A 24,156-nucleotide genomic window follows, 5' to 3' on the forward strand; every position below is an offset into this window, starting at 1 on the left:
AATTGAAATTCCAGAAATATTTAATGGACATCTGATACAGTATTCAAGATGGAGAACAACAGTATTGAAATATTTATATTTTATATTGCAGTAAACAACAGCAATGAAATAGTCTTACCATAAACTTCAAAGCGCCAACAGATTCATCTGATAACCTCTAGAGGCCAACCTTGGAAAACCCTATTCAAATTTTTCAACTGTAATCAAAGAATGCTTCTTCCTGGCTTGCCGATTTTCTAGCATACCTTTTTTTTTTTTGTGGGGAGTATAATTCAGTTGTGAGAGCTCCCCCTGCCCAGTCTGAAGTGGGAGAAGCCAGACGCAAGCTCACCATTCAGTAAGAACCAGAACCAAGAACTACTGTCATGATGAAAAGTGGGGCCAGAACTGCTATGAAATAATGTCAAACTTGTTTCTAGGTGCATCACTTATTCTTTGGCATACGATTAGGCACTGAATTATGATGAAAACTGCAATTACTCTCAATTGTAATCAGCAGCTGCCACATCCTGCCATCCAATGTGAAGTTGTTAAGGTGCCCATCATTCTAACTTGTTGTTTCAGGTTGTCATCAAATGGAAGTACAAAACAACAGTTCCAGGTCCATTTTTTCATAGCTTCTTTGAGCTCACCTCTGTCTATTAAGCGTCTTATGTATGGACACAGAAATGAGTCACTTGGTAAACACAAAGCCATGGGAATATTCCCACCCCTTCTCTAGAAGGAGTGCTTAAAGGAAACACTTTCAGCTTCTTACTGTAGGTTGAATATAAACTAGTATTATATAGGAGGCATGTGGGAGTAATTCATGTCATCGGTGACATCTAAAGTTCCAAACTCAAATGTTGCATTAATTAACATAACACATGTTTTAATATATTCCAAATCTGTTGACAGCTCATCAAAACACTCCAAAGCTGACCTTACAACATATTTGAGAAACAAGCTTTAGAAATATTGCCCTATCACAGAGTTCAACTGAGTTATTAGCTACATTTTCACATGCTACTGGCAGAAAAGAACCAAAGGAATTTCAGTTACGACAACAGTACGGTTTGCTCTTTCAACACGGCTCTAAACCACCGACCAAATGAAATACATGAAATGTTGCTCATTGCCAATCTCTAACACGGAGATGGATAGTGTTGCAATAGTCTTGCATAAAGTATGTAGCAATGGCATGGCAATTACTGAGTTTTAGATTAAGGTGGTATGGTTTTAGTGCTCTCATCTCTCAGGTGGACTTCCACATCTGGACAAAAAAATGATGAATCCTGATTAAGTAACTATAATTTAATTTTCAGTTAACATGAATGGTAGGCTAGGTGGTTGGGAGAAATCCACAGCGAATGAGGAGTATTAACAGCCACTAATAGAGAAGATAGCTTAACTTATGGTTTCCTGCCTTATTTTTCTTCATCGGCTATCATTTCACTTATTACTTTATGCTTAAATAACTATCTGAAGCAAAATAGTTATAACAGGCCAGGGCATTTGTAACCTCGGTTCTCTGGAACTCTTGCCCTTTGTCTCAGCTCTGAGCAATAAGCACTGGCAGAGGAACGGGGGTGCAGGGGGTGCGGTCCGCCCTGGGTGTCATCCCTGAGGGGGGGTGACCCTGGCATGCCGCCCCCTGGGATGCTCCCCGCAGGCAGCTAGCCCCATCCCCATGGGTGGCTAGCCCCGCCCCCAGGTGCGCAGCCTGTGCGCCGCTCCAGGTGCCGGAGCAACTAGCTCCGCCTCTGGCAATGAGCACGGTACTATTACAAGGAATTAGAGGAATCCAGAATAGCCCAATCTAAGTATCAGGTGCCTACCAAATATCTTCCACACCTTGACCAGAATGCACAGCCTTGGCCACATCTCAAGCAAGTATATACCTCCATACTCTTAATGAGACATTATGCAAACAAGTTACAGAGGGATTTCTCTAGTGAGTACCTTGCCCTCCTCCCTCCCCCAACTAGAGCAAGGTGCCCCAAATCAGTCTCAGCTTCCACTAAAAAATTGCATTGGTGGTTCAGTGGTAGAATTCTCGCCTGCCACTAAAAATTTGCTTAAGCTTTGTAAAACAGAAGTGTTGGATTCTTAATTAATTCAATCACATCAAAACATAATGAATTCAGATTACAGATGGTGCAAAATGTATACCACTCAACAGTTTTCTTATCTAAATGCTTACATGTTCCACTTTCACGGGTCTTACCTCAGTCTATCTTCTTCTTTCTTGCGGAGGGTGAAATCTCGCTGGACCACCTGCAAGACATGCTCCGCTTCATCGTCAGTCAAGCCAGACAAGTCTAGCTTCCTCCCCATGGTTAGTTCTATCTTCAGGGCAATCAATTAACAAAAGGAACCTAAACCACAAAAGGAAACAAAATAAAGAATGTAAAAACTAAAAACTCACTGCAGGTCTCAAGTTGAGCTCCTAAAAATTAAAAAAGAATACTCATTTAAAAACTGGTATAATTCACAAGAGGATGAATCTTTTTTATATATGTAGAATCAATCTACATCTCAGGCCTACAGTTCTTACGAGTCAAACTGAATGTCAACTTCCAGCTCAGGGAAAATATTCACCAGATTGATCAACAAAACAAAATGTACCTCAAAGCAGTTTCAGGGAGCTGCAGTTTAGAGAAGTTTGCATGGCAATGGCAGGTAGATGCTCATCTCTTTCTCTGCAGTTTTGTTTTCTTACCCCTTCAAGCTGCTTTTCTCCCCATGGTGTGGGGTAAAAAGGTACAGATAGCTGTCCTTTTTCATACCAAGAGCAAAAAGTAGTTTGAAGTGTGTGCCAGCATGGGGGGTGGGGAGCAAAATGTATGGCAAAGACAATATTTTTTAAACCTCTTTTGTTCTCACTAAGGTCCCGTCCGTACAACCTGTTTATTGAGCATTCATCTTGATTTTTTTGCGGGAAGCTTAGATGGCATTGCATTGAGTGTTATCCGACACTTTCCAGTGCATTTTCCTGCCATTTTGCTTATCCTAAAAAGTCCAATCTTTTCGCCTAAAGGGTTTCCCTTTCCACTTCAACTGTGGAATCCACTTCAACTGTGAAACCGAGTTCTGGCACAGTCTAGAACTGCCCTGCTGAATCTGTTTCTGAAATGTTACAGTTCAAAATGTCTAATGCTCCTCTCTCCCTCTAAAACAAAAAAAAAACAAAAAAAAAGTCACATAGAAAACTAGTATGTTAGGATTATGTTCAGGATTATAGGCAACCATTTCCCAAGATATTCCATTATACTGTACAGTGGTACCTCAGGTTAAGTACTTAATTCGTTCCGGAGGTCCGTTCTTAACCTGAAACTGTTCTTAACCTGAAGCACCACTTTAGCTAATGGAGCCTCCTGCTACTGCCATGCCACCGGAGCACGATTTCTGTTCTCATCCTGAAGCAAAGTTCCTAACCTGAGGTACTATTTCTGGGTTAGCAGAGTCTGTAACCTGAAGCGTATGTAACCTGAAGCGTATGTAACCCGAGGTACCACTGTACTACCACCCAACTCAATCAGTACTCTGTATTCACTAAGCATGCTGAGTCTTCATTTGTGTGTGTGTGGGGGGGGGGGTCCTTTAAAAAATAATAATCACCCAGCTGCAAACCTTGTATATTTTGCTGGAAATTATTATTTAGTTATGGGCATGTGGTTTAAATACTTATGCATGTTGTATTTTATTGAATATTTTTATGCCACCTTGAATCCTTTGAGATGAAGGGCACTTTTAAAGTGTAACAAACGCACGATTTGGGGGTTCCTCCAAGCCTATTGAGACCTCCGCCTTGCAGGTGGACGGACCTGTTTCAACTATGAAGAGATCCACACTCGAAGAATGAGTTTGCTGTTAGTAAACAGGAAATGCTACATTTGGAAAGTGGCTTAGAAATTTCCTTACAATCAGGTGCTAGATGCCAAATGCAAGTTATTACATGCAAGATTTGGAGGACAGAAGTAATCAAAGCTACTTAATTCTGAACAAGGAACTGAGACTGCTCAAGCACTTTGAGTAGTGCTGCCTTAGCCTTTGATCCTCAAGGCAATTCAATAATAAGCCTGTCCATAAAGCTAGAACTAATGAACAACACACAAAACTCCAGTAAAAATGCACACACACACACACACACACACACACACGGAAATGAGCATGAGTTGTTTAATTACTCTGGGGGGGGGGGAAACCAAACCAAATTCCCAGTTCCCATTTTTATTTTCCCCACAGTACTGGCTATTAATTTATGTACATAGCCAACAGAAGAAGGCACCATGAGTGAAATTAGCGGGGGTGGGGGGGGGGGTTGGATTTCAATATTACTGGCAATACAGTGTTCCAGATCTACACACAAAAAAGCATGAAAACAAAAGAACAGGCACATTAAGCAAACACTAACTTTAGCTGGTGAAAATGGGAGTGACCAGATAATCTGGTCCACCTAGGTCAACAGTTCTGCCAGCCATCATCATTTAAGTTCCATGAACATTATTCAGCTTCGGCTCATGTTTGCAGGGCCAGACCAGGACTGATGCAGTAGCTTATGGGTCAGAAGATAATGAGATGCAGAGCTGACCATGTGAGGTAAATGGCTAATAGGCTAGGACAGTGGTTCCCAATTGGGGGTCTGTGTAACCCACCCAGGGGGTCTGTGGCATCATTCACATAACAAAAACTACCACAGTGGTATCAAAATTTTCAGAAGTTTGGCTTTTGAAAAACAGGGGGTCTGCAGTACTTAGCTAATTGGGAACCACTGGGCTAGGATATGGGAGAATAAGTGAGTCATCTTTTTCAAAAGTCTCCTAGCTTACTGGTCATGTACCTGCAACCATGCCCTATTTAACAGTAGTAGTAGTAGTAGTAGTAGTAGTAGTAGTAGTAGTGTATTTATACCCCACCCATCTGACTGAGTTGCCCTAGCCACACTGAGCAGCTTCCAACATATATAAAAATATAATAAAACATTAAACATTAAAAAACTTCCCTATACAGGAAGTATATGGTTTTCCCAGTAGTGATGTATGGAAGTGAGAGCTGGACCATAAAGAAAGCTGATCGCCGAAGAAGTGATGCTTTTGAATTATGGTGCTGGAGGAGACTCTTGAGAGTCCCATGGACTGCAAGAAGATCAAACCTCTCCATTCTTAAGGAAATCAGCCCTGAGTGCTCACTGGAAGGACAGATCCTGAAGTTGAGGCTCCAATACTTTGGCCACCTCATGAGAAGAGAAGACTCCCTGGAAAAGACCCTGATGCTGGGAAAGATGGAGGGCACAAGGAGAAGGGGACGACAGAGGACGAGATGGCTGGACAGTGTTCTCGAAGCTACCAGCATGAGTTTGGCCAAACTGCGGGAGGCAGTGGAAGACAGGAGTGCCTGGCATGCTCTGGTCCATGGGGTCACGAAGAGTTGGACCTGACTAAACAACAACAACATACAGCGCTGCCTTCAGATGTCTTCTAAAGGTTGTATAGTTACTTATCTCCTTGGCTCAGGGGAGGGGGGGAGTGTGTCACATTACGCCTCCAATGAAAATAGGGATGTCCTAAGAAAAAGGATCAAATCAGAAACTGGGACAGCTTCTGTAAATTCAGGACTGTCCCTGGAAAATAGGGACACTTGGGAGGGTCTGCGTAGCTTCCCAAACAAAATATATGTCTTGGTAACTCTGCCACTGGAAGAGTCAATAATAATTAAGGGCAATTATGGCTTGGGAGGAAAGACTTAAAAGGAAACATAAGAAGAGCCCAGTTGGATCAGAACAAAGGCAGGCCTAATTCAGCTTCCTGTTCTCACAGTGACCAACAAAATGCCTATTGGGAGCCCAGAAGCAGGACCTCAACATTTGGAGGACAGTAAGATTTTAATAGGGAGCTGCCTCTCTCTGGAGATCTGATGTGAGACACTGGATTCAGCTGCCTGCTCTTCCAAGTTGTGCCTCCACCACCTATGCTCTACCTATATATTTGTAAAACAATTGTTTGTTTGCAGATAAACTCAAATATTATAAAACACTGCTAGCTGCCAGTAACTGAAGGAAATGGAATCTGGGTAACTGCTTTGCCCCTTAAATTCTCTTGAAATCTTTTAATCTGGCTGCTTTGCTCCTACAACTCCAGTTCCTGAAGTTAAGCTCTAAAGGAACACTCTCCAGAACTTTAATCTAGACATGCCCGTTTCTGCACCTTTTCCAGCTCCACAATATTCTCATTGGGATGCAGTAATCAGAACTGTACATGGCATTCCAAGTATGACTGCACCATAAGGCATTATGCTACTGGCAGTTTTATTTCTGAACCCCAAAATAATCTATCTTTTTCACAGCTGCAGCACACTGGGTTAATGTTTTCATTGAGATCCACTGTGACTACAAGATCCATTTCCTGGTCAGTCAGCCACTAGTTCAGCCCTCATCATTCTATATGTGATTGTTTGCCCCAATAAGCATCACTTTCCTAGAAAAAGAGGTGCCAGAACTCACCATGAACACCTCCCTTGTTCTCTTATAATGGCAATGGCACCCACCTGAGAGGTGCCGGAACTGAGTCCCGGTGAGTTCTGGCTGTGGGGGGGGGGGGGTGCCCTGACTTTGCACATACTTACATTGAAGTAAATGTTAATGCTCATTCACCCAGTCAAGAGAGATTCTTTTGGAGCTCTCTGCAATCCCTTTTGCAATCCTGCAATCCTGAATGATTTAGTGTCATTTGCAAATCTGACTATCTGCTCTGCTCACCCTTAGCTCTGAATCACTTCTGACTAAGTTAAAAATCACTTGTCCCAATACGCCCATTATGGCTTCACAGAGACAACATGCAGTTCCTACCTTAATACTACTTTACTATAGCTGCTGCACTTGAATAACTCACATTGGACTCCACCCACAAAGCAAGACTTCCCCTATCTGGTGCCCTCCAGATGTTTCAGACTCAGGCCAAAACATCTGGAGAGCATCAGGTTGAGGAATACTGCAGAAGATCATGATCTGCCAACATAATAAAATGTAGTGTAGTTTTGCAGAAAACAACAGGTGTATGTACTTTTCTAGCCCTTGATTCCAATATGTCAAAACAGTTTACATGTATTAATTCTGCTTCAAAACCATTGTGACTTAATTCTGAAGAATGTTTCCCAGGTTTTGCAATGGCAAATTTACTGGAAGAGACACATTAAAAACAGGTAATTGACTCAGGGGTTTCTGAACAGCACAGAACAACTTTGCAACTGCAAATAGTCATTAAGCTTTACCAAAACAACCTGCTGCTGGTGCAGTATTTGGCCAGTAAAGAGCTGATGATCAATACATGGACTTGGGGAAAGTCAGATCATCAGGATTGCCATTAATGGCTATGACACAGAATAGAAGTCTGAGCTACTGGAGCTAAGGCAACACCCCATAAATATGATGAGTACAGTTGCTACTGAATTTCAGTCAAAGCAAATTTATAATTGAAGGAAGTCAACGTATTTTCAATAAGATTAAGACATCTTGTAAAGGAAGTACTGTTATCTGCTCTTGCCAGGTTGACCATGAGGCCACCCACACTTCCTCTCATTCCTGTTCAGCCTTTAAATGAATAAGCCCTTTAAGAAATACCAAGTAATTGTTCCTTACGTCTATGAAGGGTTGAATTAGAGCTTCACAGTACAGTGGTACTTCAGGTTAAGAACTTAATTCGTTCCAGAGGTCTGTTCTCAACCTGAAATTGTTCTTAACCTGAGGTACCACTTTAGCGAATGGGGCCTCCCGCTGCTGCCGCAACACCAGCGTGCAATTTCTGTTCTCATCCTGAAGCAAAGTTCTCCAAGGAACTATTTATGGGTTTGCGGAGTCTGTAACCTGAAGCGTCTGTAACCTGAGGTACCACTGTACTAGAATTGGAACCCAGAACCTAATGATATAATGTCCACAATGCAAAAACAGTTGACAATAACAGGGGGAGTTGGCAATCCTTGGAGCACCTGCTCAGTGCCCTGAAATATTGATACACATTCATATGTATTTTTTTTTAAATTTTGACATTAATTGATTAGATGTGTGCTAAATTGAGTCCAACTGGATGCATTCAACACTTGCAATTCACACAGGGTGGGAGCTTTGGTGATCTTCATAACGATTTCTGTTCATTCTAAACAATCTAGCAAAGTAACTGCTGGTGATATATAAACTATGCTGCAAAAGCACTGATGATCCTGAGAAATCCATGCTAGTTGTTGCTTCCCCATTCCCCAAAATGTATGCCACTCTTTGTTTAGATTTACTACCACTGGATTGGCAGGAACAGTTCTAAGTAATTTTAGCAATTGATCGAATTTCAGGGATTGTTTTAGAGGCTAGAAGCAAGCAACATTTAGTTTTATTATTACAACGATTGCATACCTTTATGTGCAGTCTAAGAAAAGTGCTATGAATAAAATTATTGGGTAAATGGTTTCACATTATTTTATCAGCAAAATGTGGCACGCAAAATTCAGGAAAATGTCGTAATTCTTTCCTTAAGACCTGAACTTTCAAAAGAGTATAATTATCCAGGAAAACAAGCTGATAGTGTTAGCAGTCAAGACAGAAAAATGTGCAGTATCTAACTAAGCAGCCACATGAATGAAACAGTGCCTGTTGAAATGGTCACATGAAATAAACACGAGACAGCGCTTTCACTGAGAACTGCCTGCGAAAGAGAGCAACAAATAGCATATTGTTCCTTATTAACACAACATCATTTTCTTTATTATAGAGATCAGCTAACCATACCATACCACTTTTTTTTAACAGTTGGACGTTATCAAACAACTGTTCTAAAAACCTATTATTTGCACAAAGATCTTTTTTTACCTTGCAAAAGCAGTTGCATTTTGAATTCCTCCAAAATTATGCCGACGCTATCAAAAACTATTTGTACCTTCCCTTTTAATCCCTGATGTAGTTCTGTACAGAAAGTTGGACCCAGAGAATTAACCTGGATTGAAACTTCACATTTTTTCCAACTTTGCTGACCTTCTCCAGCAGCGTAGAGACATAGGAGAGGGATGGGTGGGTTCTAGGGTTAAATCATAGCTCAAACAGAGAACTAGTAAGACCAGCAGGATCCTACCTGACCTTAATGTGCAGCCCAGGATCTCGTGCAGCACATAAGAGTTCTACAGTAAAGGCTATTAAGCAAACCAATCAGCATGGAACCGGCATTTCAAGATATGCTGGAAAACCACCAGTTTAGAACCGATGTCAATTTCAGACAAGTTCCTTATACTACTCATGACAACTGTTTTCATGGCATTTGCCTTCTCAAGGGAAAACAGTTATCCAGTTCATAAACCACAGAAACCTGGAGTTAGCTTGCAAAACTTCACTTTCTGCTTTTGGCAATGATAAATCAGCCATCCCATTCACCACAAGCAAAGAGTGGGCCGTGGGCATGGAGTCAACACAAGCAAGTTTATTTGTTGAACCATGACATTCATAGCTTCCCTTTATTTCATCGTGTAACTACAAGGCGACCCAACCAGACTTAGACCTGCTTAGTTTAAGCAGTGTTCCTTTGTCCTTTTGAACATGTCCTCAAACCAGTTTGGAATCTGGATTTATTCTGACTTATCTCTAGAGCAACTCAGGAGGGTGCATGCCTTTGTTCAGGTCTGGGGAATAACAGAAGAGTTAACATCAGCAGAACAAAGAGTCTCTCAAAATTGTTTCAGAGCTTCTTTCTAAGGAGAAAACTCACTTCAGGTTGTAGTTTTATTGGGACTGCTCATGGTTTGGGGGAAATCATCTTTATATTTCTAACACAACCTTTCAGGTGTCATAGGAACATGCAAAAAATCGTTCTTAAAAGAGACAGTAGATCAAGCAATGTCAATATTACTTTTTTGATAACTAAAATTGATCCTGATGGCTAATTATAGGGTGCCTTGGTTTATATCCCACCTCTTAAATAATGGCATTTACTATTCATTACCCATCTGTATTCTCCACTTACATTACCAGGACTCACATGATGGCAACTGTGTGCAGAATCGTGACCTGATCTTATGCAGCAAAACCTCACTTGTTTACTGATACTGTACTTAGCCCAAGTAAATGTGTACAGGACAGCAGCCTAAGTATAAGCACAGATTTGTCCCTTTTAAAATAGGGATTAGAGACAGGTGATGCTATGCAGCAGCTAAGAGCAGCAGCAGCTATGCCCTCAGAAGTCCCTAGTCTGCATACCCTAATAATAAATTATTCTTATAATACTGTTTTCAGCTATAAACCCCTGGGCAGCTTTGGACAAGTTGCTGTCTCTCAGCTTCACCTTCGCCTGCAGTAAAAAGATTGCTTACCAGCTATTATAAGCTTTGAGCACTTGAGAGAGTGCCAAATGAAGACTGAATATTACTCTTGTTGCTGAAATTTTCAAAGAATAATAAAACCTGAAACATAGGTGGAATCTACACACATATAAAAAAACACTGTTAAAAAGGCTTTTAAAAAGCATTTTGGAAAAAGACATTGAATTTTGCATAGCTCACTGTCATCATCTAGTGCCACATTTGTATATCGCACTGTACAGAACATTTAAAAGGTTATATTTGCAGCTGTATAGCTGAGTCCATAATAAACTATTTTAGCTCCTTTGGTTCACATATTTTATTTATTCTTTTTTAAAAATAGTTATTCTGCTGAAGCAATTTAATACATTTATTGTTGTGTTTGCCTTTGCTCCAGAAGTTCCCCAAATACTAAAGATAGTTCTTTTGCCAACAAATGGAAGGTGGGTCTATGGTTTAGTACTAAGGAATCAGTTCCCAGAGTAGAGAAGTAGTCTGGATTTGAAAGGCCATTTTAAAGTCCCATGTGGAAAGAACAAATTCCAAGTAGTAGTGAATCCCTCCGCAGATATTCAAAGGTAATATTTCTTCATGATTTGCATATTAGAGCCGGCCCTGAAATTGACTGGAAGAATTGCCGCTTGGAATGTGGGGTGTACAGTGGTGCTCAACATTGCAGTGCCTGCATGTGCAACAAACACCAGGCTGGCAGTAGCACAACATTAGTCTCAGTCCCATCCATTCTCTCGCTTAACTGTCTAAAAGAAAACATGCTTTAATTTAGCAGGGGGTTGAACAAGACAGTGTTCTAGCATGATCTGCTAACTGTTCAGGAGAAGTCGACAGTCAATCAAGAGTTAGATCCAGATGAGGTTTCTGAGGACAGCACAGAGAGAGGCATGGTCAAGAACCAACCAGGCTGGAACAAGAATTTTTATAAGCTGAGATCAATGCAGAGTAGCTTTCTGGTGAAAAGGTTACCTTGGGAGGTACCCAAGGTCTGCAACGGCAAATGAGCAGAATTTATATGTAGGAGTGCTCAGCCAGAAGTAGCTAAGGAAGGTACAGGCTTTTGCAGGCTTCTTTTTCCTCTTTCCTTTCTTTCTCTCGTTTTCTTTTCTTTTCATACAAAAGTGTGAAGGACCAATGGCAAATTAGATTGGCTCCAGTCCCTCACTTCCAGTTCAGGACTGGCACATAAAGATGCATGTCCACTGTTATAAGCAGAGAGAAGGGAAGGAGAAAGTAGCAACCAAAATGCAGAAGGAAAAGGGCCAAAAATACAAACACTACCAACACTACCTAATAATCATCCTAGGGCTGAAAGAGTTCCAGAAATCCATCTATCTTTGTTGTTGTTGTTTAGTCGTTTAGTCGTGTCCGACTCTTCGTGACCCCATGGACCAGAGCACGCCAGGCACCTCTGTCCTCCACTACCTCCCGCAGTTTGGTCAAACTCATGCTGGTAACCTCGAAAACACTATGCAACCATCTCGTCCTCTGTCACCCCCTTCTCCTTGTGCCCTCCATCTTTCCCAGCATCAGTGTCTTCTCCAGGGAGTCTTCTCTTCTCATGAGGTGGCCAAAGTACTGGAGCCTCAGCTTCACGATCTGTCCTTCCAGTGAGCACTCAGGGCTGATTTCCTTAAGAATGGATGCGTTTGATCTTCTTGCAGTCCATGGTGCCGGAGGAGACTCTTGAGAGTCTCCTCCGGCACCATAATTCAAAAGAATTAATTCTTCGGCGATCAGCCTTCTTTATGGTCCAGCTCTCACTTCCATACATCACTACCGGGAAAACCATGGCTTTAACTATACGGACCTTTGTTGGCAAGGTGACGTCTCTACTTCTCAAGATGCTGTCTAGGCCTGTCATTGCCTGTCTCCCAAGAAGCAGGCGTCTTTTAATTTCGTGGCTGCTGTCACCATCTGCAGTGATCATGGAGCCCAAGAAAGTAAAATCTCTCACTGCCTCCATTTCTTCCCCTTCTATTTGCCAGGAGGTGATGGGACCAGTGGCCATGATCTTCGTTTTTTTGATGTTGAGCTTCAGACCATATTTTGCACTCTCCTCTTTCACCCTCATTAAAAGGTTCTTTAATTCCTCCTCACTTTCTGCCATCAAGGTTGTGTCATCTGCATATCTGAGGTTGTTGATATTTCTTCCGGCAATCTTAATTCCAGCTTGGGATTCATCCAGCCCAGCCTTTCGCATGATGTATTCTGCATATAAATTAAATAAGCAGGGAGACAAAATACAGCCTCGTCGTACTCCTTTCCCAATTTTGAACCAATCAGTTGTTCCATATCCAGTTCTAACTGTAGCTTCTTGTCCCACATAGAGATTTCTCAGGAGACAGATGAGGTGATCAGGCACTCCCATTTCTTTAAGAACTTGCCATAGTTTGCTGTGGTCGACACAGTCAAAGGCTTTTGCATAGTCAATGAAGCAGAAGTAGATGTCTTTCTGGAACTCTCTAGCTTTCTCCATAATCCAGTGCATGTTTGCAATTTGGTCTCTGGTTCTGTGGCTTAACTATCTATCTATCTTAGCTACCTGCAAATACAGCAAAGGCTATCCATTCACTAGACCCATCCAATCTGATCAAATGCGGCAGTCCAGGATACAGAATAGCACAGGGTGAGAAAAGCTACGCTAAGGAAGCTGGATGTAGGGCAAGTGGTCCAGATGACTGAAGAATATAGTCATGGCCTAAACTACATCACAATTTTTCAAGTGTAAAATTATTTCTATCTCACTCCCCCCCCCCCATGTAAATCAGAGTGGCATATAGCAAAACTCTGTAAAATATACACAAACAATAGAACACAGTATAATCTGTTCCCTCCTGACAGCTCTGCTAGCTGCAGCCTCGAAACAGCATCCCAAAGCAGCTAAACGTGATAGTGCACGCAAATAAGGCAATAAATTTCAATTGCTAGTGCAACTAAGAAATAAATCAATTTTCCTTACTGTAAAAGAAAGACAGTCACAGTTTGGGGTTGCGGGAGAGAGATCTGCCTAATTTTGGAACCACGATTACTATTGGTAATTACGTCACTACATGGTCCATAGGCGCCAACTCTTAGGGGCTTGGGGGGCTTCACGTAGCCCCCCCCCCATAAATTATATGAGGGGGCTGGGGCATCCCCAAAGTTGATGGGCATTGCCATTCAAATGGTGTAAGTGCACTGTGTTATGAGATCAATTATCTGGGGCGGGGCTTACATCTCTCCCTCAATATTCAAGTTGGCATCCCTGACCCAAACCTTACCCAACAGCAGATTAGGGTATTTACCTAATCTTATCTCGAGAAAGAGTGTCTTCAAAAATAAAATATGGCAACAACTTGAGATCATGACCAAAGAGCTACCCAGCCACCCTTAAGCAATGCATGCAAGTCCAACCCACTCATCAGCTGATCTTTGCTTGTGGTAGTAAAAGGAAGGGGCAGCACCAAAAGGACTACAAGCAAAGATCCAAAAACATCAAAATGATGCTCAAAATAAATAAATGTATTAGAGAATATATGCTTGTGTGATTTGGTGTGCCACATTCTTCAGAGGCAAATAAATTGTTATTCATTTAAAGCATGCTGCCTCAGACCTAAAAAGACAAGATTCCAAAATGAATTTGAAATGTTATACTTTTGCATAAACTTCTCAAGTTCAAGCATCATTTTGAATCTTTTCCGGGGGGGGGGGGGGGGGGGCCTTGCAGGCCCCGGTGTCCCATAAAATGTTTGTTTGTTTGTTTAAAAGCAAAACTTAAATCATATACCCAGAAAACACAACCTCCCTGACCTTCTGGCCTACAAGTGAAACATCATCAATAGCCATAATTCTTTGCACAGATTTCTCTAAATCATTTTATTACTACGAGTTAATTGCAGGACACAACTACAAGCTTATTTTAATTTAGTGCCAAACTGGCTTCCACTGAATCAGCTGTGCTTCATCACTGGAAAGCTGGCAAACTTATTTGTGTATTTCTTTATGGAAACACATTAAGGTAAAGTTGGCCTCTTGCCTTGGTAATAAGCTATATCCATTTTTAAAAGCTTTCAAGGAACTAACACAGGGCAGTAAAATATATTGAATCACTCGTTTGATCATGATACACATACCAGCATTGTTAGGCTAGCTTTGACAAATTGCCGTACTACAAACAAAATGTTTTTGTAAACCACTTTGGGTTGTTGTTGTTTTTTACAATCAAGCATTGTATATTTCTAAATAAATAAATTAAAAGTTTAGGTGTCATAAAGGAAATATATCGATATGCTCACCCTATTTCTCCAGGTGGTACAATGTTTAGTGGAATGTGGTTTCTTTTGAAATGAGGCAATTGGAGGCTTATGGCATTTTGTAATATTTTAAGATTATTTAAAATAAACAATTTGAGATTGCAAAGCGTGCAGTTTAAACGCTCCAACAGCAAACGCCACTGCCCCACAACAGGTATGCAGATGAAGACAGCTAGCACCCTAAAATGTTTACACAGCCTGAGCTCAGCCCTCTCTCATAGCTCTCCTAGTCTCTTACTCCATGTCTCAAAACTGCAGTTTATATGTATTTCTTCTTTTCGCACACTGACATAGATTACATCATCCTTAGCTGGGGTGTGGGGGAAGGTAAGCCACATATCCCCTTCTCCATTTTTTTTTTTAAGTTCAGAACATTGCTTCTTGATGTAGGACTATTTTGCAAACTTCAAACCATTAGCTGCCATTGAGAGACATCACTTAAATGCTCACAGCTGTTGAATGTCAAATCCCAGATTCTGGCCAAGTATGGCCTTAAAGCAAAGTGACCGCTATTGGCCTGCCCAAAAAAATCCAATAACAAATCCAATAGGTTACATAGGTTTAAAATTATTGAATTGTTGGATTACCAGTATCAATTAATTTAATGCCACCTTGCAGCTGAAGCAGTTGGACCTTTGAGATAATGTTCTGTAGGACTTAACTCCAGCAATATCTTTCAAATAATTCATAGAGTCTGTTTTATTAATAAATCACAGATTTATATATATATAGTGTGTGTGTGTGTGTGTGTGTACGTGTGTGTAACACATATACACACTTTAGTACTGTAACTGGATATTCTTCATAATAATATAATGTTTTGGTATTATGAAGTTGTCCACATCAGTTATGATAACTGTGAAAGACCAACTTTTCTATGGCTTTTACTCTTCTTCAAAATCACAAAGCTTTTCCTCTGACTCTTCTAGAATATCTAATTCTCAATTCAGTATAAAAAGCCTATCTCCAACTAGAATCTAGGCCCTGGATGCTTGCAGAACAATTGCTTTGTTGCACTAAAACTGTAATTTCTTGGAAATGCATGTGCAGAACTAATTGAGTAAAGAAAATGCTTTTGCTAATCAAGTTTGCAAACATTATTTTTAAAGAATAAATAGCAAGTAAAGAGTAAGGCATAAAACGTGCTGTCATCAAGTATAGCTGTGAAGCCCAATAGATTACTATTATGTTGCTAACATTAGCAGAACGTCCCAAAATCAAAAGAGTGTGCCATGGATCTTTAAAGTGTAGGCAAACTTTCTTCATAAGGATGACTTTCATTTCTCACATGCGAACCAAAGACTGTCTGCATCGGTGCTTGTGTTTTTGGAATGTGTATGCATAATAAAAATCATATTATCCCAGAACTGCAGTGAAATTACATCAGAGTCACTTGCAGCTAACCCAGCACAAATGCTTAGGAACAGGCTCACTTTACAAGGTAAATAAAAAGCAAGGATTTCCCATTCCTGAATATAGTAAAGCAAACAGTCAGCCAAAAGACCACTAAATAAATCAGCAAAAAAAAAAAAAAAATCCAACAGCAACGCACACATTAAATAGGAAAGGGGTGCTGTCAGAACAATTAACAAGCTTTTGATGAAGTCACCAGAAAGTAAGACAGGCGAAGAGTGCCTGAAACCAGCATTTAGACTGACAGTTGCTAATATGCTAAGCAGTTCTTGTTTGCAGGTACTCTTAGCATAAGATATACTTCATTAACAGTTGACCTTTACACAAACACAAAAACTCAAAACACATTGAAAAGTTTCAATCACTGCTGCTTCTGCTTGTTAAATAGAACTTCCATTGATACAGCTTGAAGGGGGAAAAACCTTTAAAATTCGGATTAATTTCTTATCTTGTATAATATTCCATTGATTATTTCAGACCATTTTAATGAATGGTGTAATGGGAGGATGCCAAATTTAACTTGCTGTAACATTAAACATAAAAGAAATGGACATCTATTATTTATTCATAAATCTTCTGAATGACAATGGGGTAGTCTGAGAATACCCAAATATAATAGGAAAATATCCCATATTGGTCAATAGAAGCAGATGATATATCTGATTAACAAGAGCACGTAACAACTATCTTTGATTTCTACTAGCTACCTAATTTAAGTGTAATCTGTATACCTTTGATTCTCCAAGTCTGTATTTTGACCCCTAAGGTTCTCTTCCTTCCAGTCATCAGAAAAAAATACACTTGTAGTTTACAAACTTTGAATAACCAGCATACATACTCGTGTGATTGTGATTATATTTTACTTATACATCAATTGTGCTTTTCGAAGTCAAGGTTTTCCATAGGATAATTTATTTTAACGAAAATATATTGAGCGCATAACACTTTTCTTCAGCATCAGTAATTAATGCCTGTTCTGTCCTTTTTCATCTACTGCAAATCCCATAGCCTTCTTAAACATCCTTATTTGTTCAGACATTGTTACGGTGTGGAAACTGCTTCCCTAGCTGTGTGTGTACAAAAGCAGGATCTTTCAACATGTTATTGTCAATGCAAGTCAAAGTCAAATGCAATAGAAGCTGCTTTCTAGTAAACATGAAGAAGCTATAAAACTCCCCAAACGTTTCCTTAATGTTTAGATGTGCTCACCATCAGTTACAATCCTCTATAAATCTAATCATTTCAGGTACTTCTAGGCATGCAACCTAGAAGGGGTCAATGACCCTGTTTTACTAAAGTCCAATACAATAATAGCAAAAAGTACTCCTGGACTCTAAATTGTTTTTAATGGAAAGTGTGTGTGTGTGTGTGTGTGTGTGTGTGTGTGTGTGTGTGGTGTGTGTGTGTGTGTGTGTGTGTGTGTGTGTGTTCCATAATTCTTCTCTGTTATAATTATATGTTCCTATTCAATTATCAAGAAATGTTGATACCAAGGTCATAAGCATAACATAGACAACAGCACTTACAGGGCAATCCTAAGCAGCAGTCATGTACAGCTGCAGTGACAGAGCCAGGAACACATTACTGCCAGTCCCCAAGCTTCTCTCCAGGTAGGGACTCAGATCCCCATATACTGCTCACAACTGCTGTTTTACATCACAATGCACCAGGAGAGCTCACACAGCACAGCCCTCCCCCCCATCCGTGGAGGAGGATATTTGCAGTGCATACCAAAACCCTGCCTAAGGCAAGGGTTCAAGAAGTGGAAGGGAGGGATCAGGATTCATAATACAGTGGTACCTCGGGTTACATATGCTTCAGGTTACATACGCTTCAGGTTACAGACTCCTTTAATCCAGAAATATTGCTTCAGGTTAAGAACTTTGCTTCAGGATGAGAACACAAATTGTGCTCCGGTGGCGCAGCAGCAGCAGGAGGCCCCATTAGCTAAAGTGGTGCTTCAGGTTAAGAACGGACCTCCAGAACGAATTAAGTACTTAACCCGAGGTACCACTGTACAGGGTAGTGGCAGAGACAGAAAGTGACAGCAACAACCTCCAGTGGCTCTGTATACAGGGGACAAAGTTAGGAAGCAGGAGATGGGAGTTTGGCACCACTCACTTTTAGCAAGCCCAACAATAACAGCAGCAAAAACCATGAGAGGGGCAACTGTCAGGAAACTCATAATAACAATAATAATTATACCCCGCCCATCTGGCTGGGTTTCCCCAGCCACTCTGGGCGGCTTAGAGCACATAAAAAATTGTAAAACATTAGACATTAAAAATTTCCCGATACAGGGTTGCCTTCAGATGTCTTCTAAAAGTCAGATAGTTGTTAATTTCCTTGACATCTGATGGGAGAGCGTTTCACAGGGTGGGTGCCACTACCAAGAAGGCCCTCTGCCTCAAACTCAGACTCAAATTCACACTGCAAATGGCACAGGGCAATTCCCTACCACTCAGCCACAGGAAACAGATACATCACAGGGCATTTGCCTCTTCTCTTACCCACAATCTGCACACCAAGTCATCTATACCAGGAGCACCAGACTGCAGAAGCCCTTGCCAGGTGGAGCAACTCAGATCTTACATTCAGGAAGTATACAGCCCCCACACTAGGAAAGGTGGGACTGTACACCTTTCCACTTAAGCCAAGCAGGAAGGGCACTACAGGGCCTGTAGGCTGCTCCCTATATGAGCCAACCGGTGCTTTATTATGACATCACACCTCATTGTTCTTCCCTCACCACACCATGCCAGATGACTGCCTCATGTACATTAGCTCCCATCCCACTTATGGACCCTGAAAAGTCAGTCTTGTCTCAGGAGTTTCATCCCAATGGGGTCAGCTGGAGCCAGGTCCCAGAAACAACAGCAAAACAAAGCATATGGCAGTGTGAAATACTTTATTGAATAGCTTCTGGCATGGAGGAGACCCCGAAAAGAAATGACACACATCTGGGGTTGCCAACCAGTCACTCCAGTAGGTGCTTTGCAGGGCGGGAGGTGTAGCGTCCTGTGTGACACCAGCTCCACATCAAAAATGCCTTCATGTGTTGTATAACTACCATGGAGCTTGCCAGGGCACAGTAGCCTGCCTACAGGGAGCAGGAGAAGGAGTAGGAAGTATCCTGGCCACTAGTGCCGGTCAATGGCTGTGCCTCATAATATGCATAGAGTTGGTTGCAAGATGGTTCCCCTACTTGTGGCAAAGGGAGACACTGTGAAAGAATGACATGCGCTACAGCCTAAATCTGTGCCACCCCAACCCTCCCATGACACTGTTCATTTTAGGCATTCTGCCAGCGTATTTGTAGTGTTGTGTCAGTGTAGCCACCACAGTGATGGCATCTCCCTCATTCCACCAGTTCCTGACAAACCCTGTAGCCCCTCAACAGGCAGAACTCATGGACAGAACTGTGGCCCTAGTATGAAATAATCAGACAAGTCACTTCCTGGCAGTTAATAGAAGCAGGTATCTTCCTGGGTGCAAAAACCAAAATTTCTTCCCAATATCTGGAAGAGCATTTTCAAAGGAAGAGTAGGGATGGGAAGCCTGACCAACACAGGACAGATTATGCATTTTTAAGCCTTGCAATGTTGGTTAAAGATAAGCACATAATTAATGGACTTAAAGGGGCTCAGCTTTGGCCTTGCACCCCTATTTCTGTAGAAATCAAGAGTTCTTGGCTCCAACAGCCAATTTGGAAAAGGAAAATATGTAAGCTTTTTAATTCGCATGCAGCATATTCATCAATATAATTCCCTTAGGCATGGTTGTATTCCCTAGGATATACTTAACAGCACAGCCACATTTTAAAGCATTTTGCTTCAATTTTTGTTCCAATTTGGTTACATTAATTTAAAAATACAGCTCAGCACAACAGCACTGATCATTTTAATTAATTTGCTTAAGACAAGTTAACTTTGACCAGATGGCATTTTCTTGCATAATTGCAATGTGCTGTCCTCACGTTAATGTTATAGTAACACATGCTCCTTCCTGTGATTTTGAAAGGTGCTGCTGTATATACTAGCAGAAGTAATGCAGTCATAATATTGCATGTATAATATTGTGCACTACGGTTTCCAAAATCTATTGGAAGTTACTGCAGAGCAAAACATTGTGTTGCTTTCTAATAAGAAATAATAGGAGCAATTATTTGTGATAATGATGTTTTAATAAATCTGCCAAGTTATTTGAGCAGCTGGCCATCAATCCAAACTAAATAAATCTGATTAGTGTTTTAATGTAAATAAATGAAATGAGCAGAAAGGGACAATGGCTTCAAGCAAGTTGACACTGCTCGGGGCTTTTTTCATAATATTTTTAAAAAATAAAAAGATGAATTCGGGTATGATGGAACTGTGATTTCCAGACTGTTACAAATTCACCTTTTTAATGACGTCAAACACAGACATAAAACCAACTTTTACTACGCCCTCAAGAGAAGTTTATCTTTGGCACAGAGCAAGTAACACACACCCATATACACAGACACCTTTGGTTGATTCAGCAGCATAGAAGGCCATCATAAATTATTTTTCAAACAAACCCAAAACCCGGGTACAGTAGCTAGCAACACAATAACTTATTCAAAACAGTGTACCAACATATTGACTTCTAGGCTAGCAGAGAGGGATCAGCTGAAGGGTACAAGCCTAGAGAGCAATCCCTGTTGATCTCTATGGGACTTACTTCCCACTAAACATGCATAGCTTGGGGCTTCACATCCTTTAAAGCAATAGCAGCCTTTCCCATTTCGTTCATCATCCCTGCTTGCTCCATCTTCACTTAATGCCAAGCCAGTTGTGTGCCACTCGGCCCCTAGCGTTGGAATTACCTGCAAAGGCAGTTAAGGAGCAGCACACACGCCACACTGGAGCCCAAACTCCGGCAGCCAAGGGGGAGAGAGAGAGAGCTGATCTTCAAGAATATATATATCCCAAGGAATCCCAGCCCTGTTTTCCCTCTAAGCCACCCTGGCGCCGTCCTAGCGTCAAAGTCAGCCGGGATCTGCCTTCCCCGCATGACCCAGCTGGGAAATTGTGGGCATATATATTAGCAGCGTGTCCAAGCGAGCAATCGCCTCGAGAGCAGCAGCAGCAGCAGCACCAGACACATTCTCCCTTCCCCTGCAGCAGCAGCAGCAGGCACTGCGATAAAGGAAACCGGCAAAAAAAAAAAGAGGTGGACAATTATCAGTCCTCGCAGAACGCCAGAAAGAGAGAGATGCACCAAAATGGAAGCTGGCGGGCAACTTCCCCCATCGATTCTGCCCATTTACCGACCCCCACCCCCATCTCCCCCCCCCCAAAAAATGACGTCCCCAGAGCCAAAGGCGGGTCCACAAGTCCTTCAAACCGCGTCTCCCCCCCCATTACACCCCCCAACCCCCCCCCCGCATGCATAGGTCGTCAGGGTGCGGGACACCTTGAGGCGCCGGTTCTTTTTGGCGCCCAGAAGGAGAAGGAAGGAAGGAAGCCCACCTTCAGGCTGGGCAGCTGCGCGCGCCGAGCGGCTCCCCGACCTCCCGGACCCGCAGAGGCGTCGGCGGCGTGTCCAGCTATGAGGCGGGAGCCTCCCGGCGTCCCATGAGGAGACCGGTCCGTCGAGAAAGAGAGCGGCGCTGCTGCTGCTTCCTCGGCGCTACCCGGGCGGCTGTCACGGGAGAGTGACGGCTTTCCACCTTCGCCGGCTCGCTCTCCCGACAGGGGCTCCTCCTTCTCCTCAGAGAGCCGCGGCGGAGCCAAAGCGTCGGGTCGTAACGGCAGCGACGGCGACGACCCCGGCCAAGCCGTTCCCGCCCTCGTTGCCCTCTCCGGGCGGCTGCGCTGCCTCCCGCCGCCGACACCTGGCCGGGACGCCCGGCGGCCAATCAGAGGGGAGCGGCGGCTCCTGAGGGAGGAGGAGGAGGAGGAGGAGGAGAGGCTGAGGCGGGCGGTTAAGGGAACGCGCGCCGCGCTCGCGCTTTCCGGATCTCGCCAACGAGCTGTTCTTGCCTCTCCGTTGGGGTGGGGTGGGAGGCGCGCGCGGGCACGCGCAGCGCTTCCCCGTTTGCGCGCGCGCGGCGCGAATGCCCGGCCGTGGCGCGCGCCCACGTTGCAGCGGTTGAGGGGAGTTTTCGTCAAAGGAGCGGCGGGGAGGGAGGCAGCTGCTGCCCCTCAGGAGAAAGCAGCAGCCAGGGAGGGGCTTTGAAGTTAAAGCACAAAGGCGGACACCCCCCCCCAAAAAAAAAAGTATTGGAATGTTATAGCATAGAGGAGAGGGCTCTTGAGCATGGGCAGAGTGCACTGGGGGACCGCAGGGAGCACACAGCTCCCATGTGGGTTCAGGGAAAAGGTTTCCAATTATTTTTTATTAAGTTTCTACCTTTTTAACATACACGATCCAAGCACAATTTCGACTTTTCTCTTATTTTTGTCGACTTGCCTCCCCGTTTTCCACAGAGTCGTCGTTTCTCCCCTTCTGCCGCACCCTATCTTCTACCTATTAAATCATAACCCCAGTTTTATAATCTACTGTATTTTTCGCTCTATAAGACGCACCAGACCACAAGACGCACCTAGTTTTGGGAGGAGGAAAACAAGAAAAAAAAATATTCTGAATCTCAGAAGCCAGAACAGCAAGAGGGATCGCTGTGCAGTGAAAGCAGCAATCCCTCTTGCTGTTCTGGCTTCTGTGACAGCTGCACAGCCTGCATTCGCTCCATAAGACGCACACACAGTTCCCCTTACTTCTTAGGAGGGAAAAAGTGAGTCTTATAGAGCAAAAAATACGGTAATTACTTCCGTTTCCCGTAGCTCAAATCCTGCGTGTGAGTTTGTCATACCATAATATTTATTTAAGTAGTCCGAAAAAGGCATCTCGCCCTTAGATTCTCTTGAGTTTGCTGTTAATTTTGCCCATTCTGCTAGGAAAAGGGGTTTCCTTGGCAAAGGCGCTCGTCTGCATGTAGGCCTCTGCCACGGCATCTTTCCTTTTCTGAGATGATGCATGGGAAGAGGTGGCTTGTCAGTTTATTGCATTGTTTATTATTTTCCCCACAGCTCAAGTGCGTTTTATAGTCCAGTATGAAGAACAGGTATGTTTTAAAACGCCAAAACAAATGCCATATAGTAATAGCATTAGTAAAACCAGTGTGTTCCACGTAGAAAAAGGAGAGAGGCGGGAAGTGGTGGTCGATTTTTGTATTTTAGAACTCAAAGGGCTTATGTTTATCATTCCAGAAGCATCATTTCTGCATCTTCAACCTTCAGTGTTTTCGAAATATACTGCAGACTGTGGAGAAGTTAGTATTCAGCGGAGCTGGCTAGGGGCCGGCTCCTAGCACCAGAGTTGGCAAAGGAGACACTTTGCAAAGAAGGGGAAGGTGGCGCCTGCAACATTTATTCTTGAAAGGCTTAGAATCGAATTGTGGATTGCTAAAAAGAAGGGCATGGATCGTGTGCTGTAAAGTTTGTTTTATTCTCAGCTGAAGACAAGGAAGATGAAACTGCAGCGGCTAAAAATAAGAGAGTCTGGCACTATATTTTGCCAGGGGCCAATGGCTGGATGGACTGCTTATGATTTGTTTATAAAGCACATCACAGCTTTTGTGTAGCTTTCATACCAAAATATGGAGGGAAGAGAGAGCGAGGAAGAAAGCAGTTGCCTAAACCGTAAAATGAATCTGTAGAAGTTGGAAAGTGAGCAAGGTCCCAGCTAATGAGAACTGGCAACTTAAGTTGACAGACTACGCACAACTTGCAAATTCAACATACAGAATCAGAGAGCAAGAAGAACATACGTTTAAAGAAGATCAGAAAATGTTTATTGAATATATGGAAAATAACTGTGTACAGCTGAAAACGCAGGCAGCATTAAGATAAATTCAACAGAGTAAATAATTTTTGATGGATGTAATAGCAGAAAACTGATTGGAGTGGTTATTGTAAAATATGCAGGGATGTAAAAATTTGCAAAATGAACCATGGAAAGAGAAGAGGGGAAGTCACTGGATGTTTTAAAGTTTATAAAATGTTTATTTGAAATTGTGAAATAGAAAATTTAATAGAAATTATTATTATTTTTAAATGAATCTGTAGAAGTAGAAGTGGGTCTTGAATACTCAGCTCTCAGATTA

The 24,156-nt window shown here is 42.3% G+C and overlaps 1 protein-coding gene across 3 annotated transcripts in view; it reads right to left on the minus strand.

Moving 5' to 3' along the window:
• Positions 1 to 22,025, minus strand: part of MYRIP (myosin VIIA and Rab interacting protein) — a 153,421-nt gene extending 131,396 nt beyond the window's left edge. The window contains exons 1-2 of one of the 3 annotated variants that reach the window (XM_028750615.2): positions 21,521 to 22,024; positions 2,207 to 2,357 (exon numbers count right to left, since the gene is read on the minus strand). In XM_028750615.2, the coding sequence (XP_028606448.2) occupies positions 2,207 to 2,316 (110 nt within the window). In that variant the 5' untranslated portion in view covers positions 2,317 to 2,357; positions 21,521 to 22,024. Of the gene's footprint in view, positions 1 to 2,206; positions 2,358 to 21,520 lie in introns of all 3 variants that reach the window. The other 2 variants (XM_077916426.1, XM_077916427.1) reach the window with 2 other exon arrangements.
• Between the last annotated feature and the right edge of the window lie 2,131 nt (positions 22,026 to 24,156).

This window comes from Podarcis muralis, chromosome 12 (genome assembly GCF_964188315.1).
Source record: "Podarcis muralis chromosome 12, rPodMur119.hap1.1, whole genome shotgun sequence".
In the NCBI taxonomy this organism is placed as follows: domain Eukaryota; kingdom Metazoa; phylum Chordata; class Lepidosauria; order Squamata; family Lacertidae; genus Podarcis; species Podarcis muralis.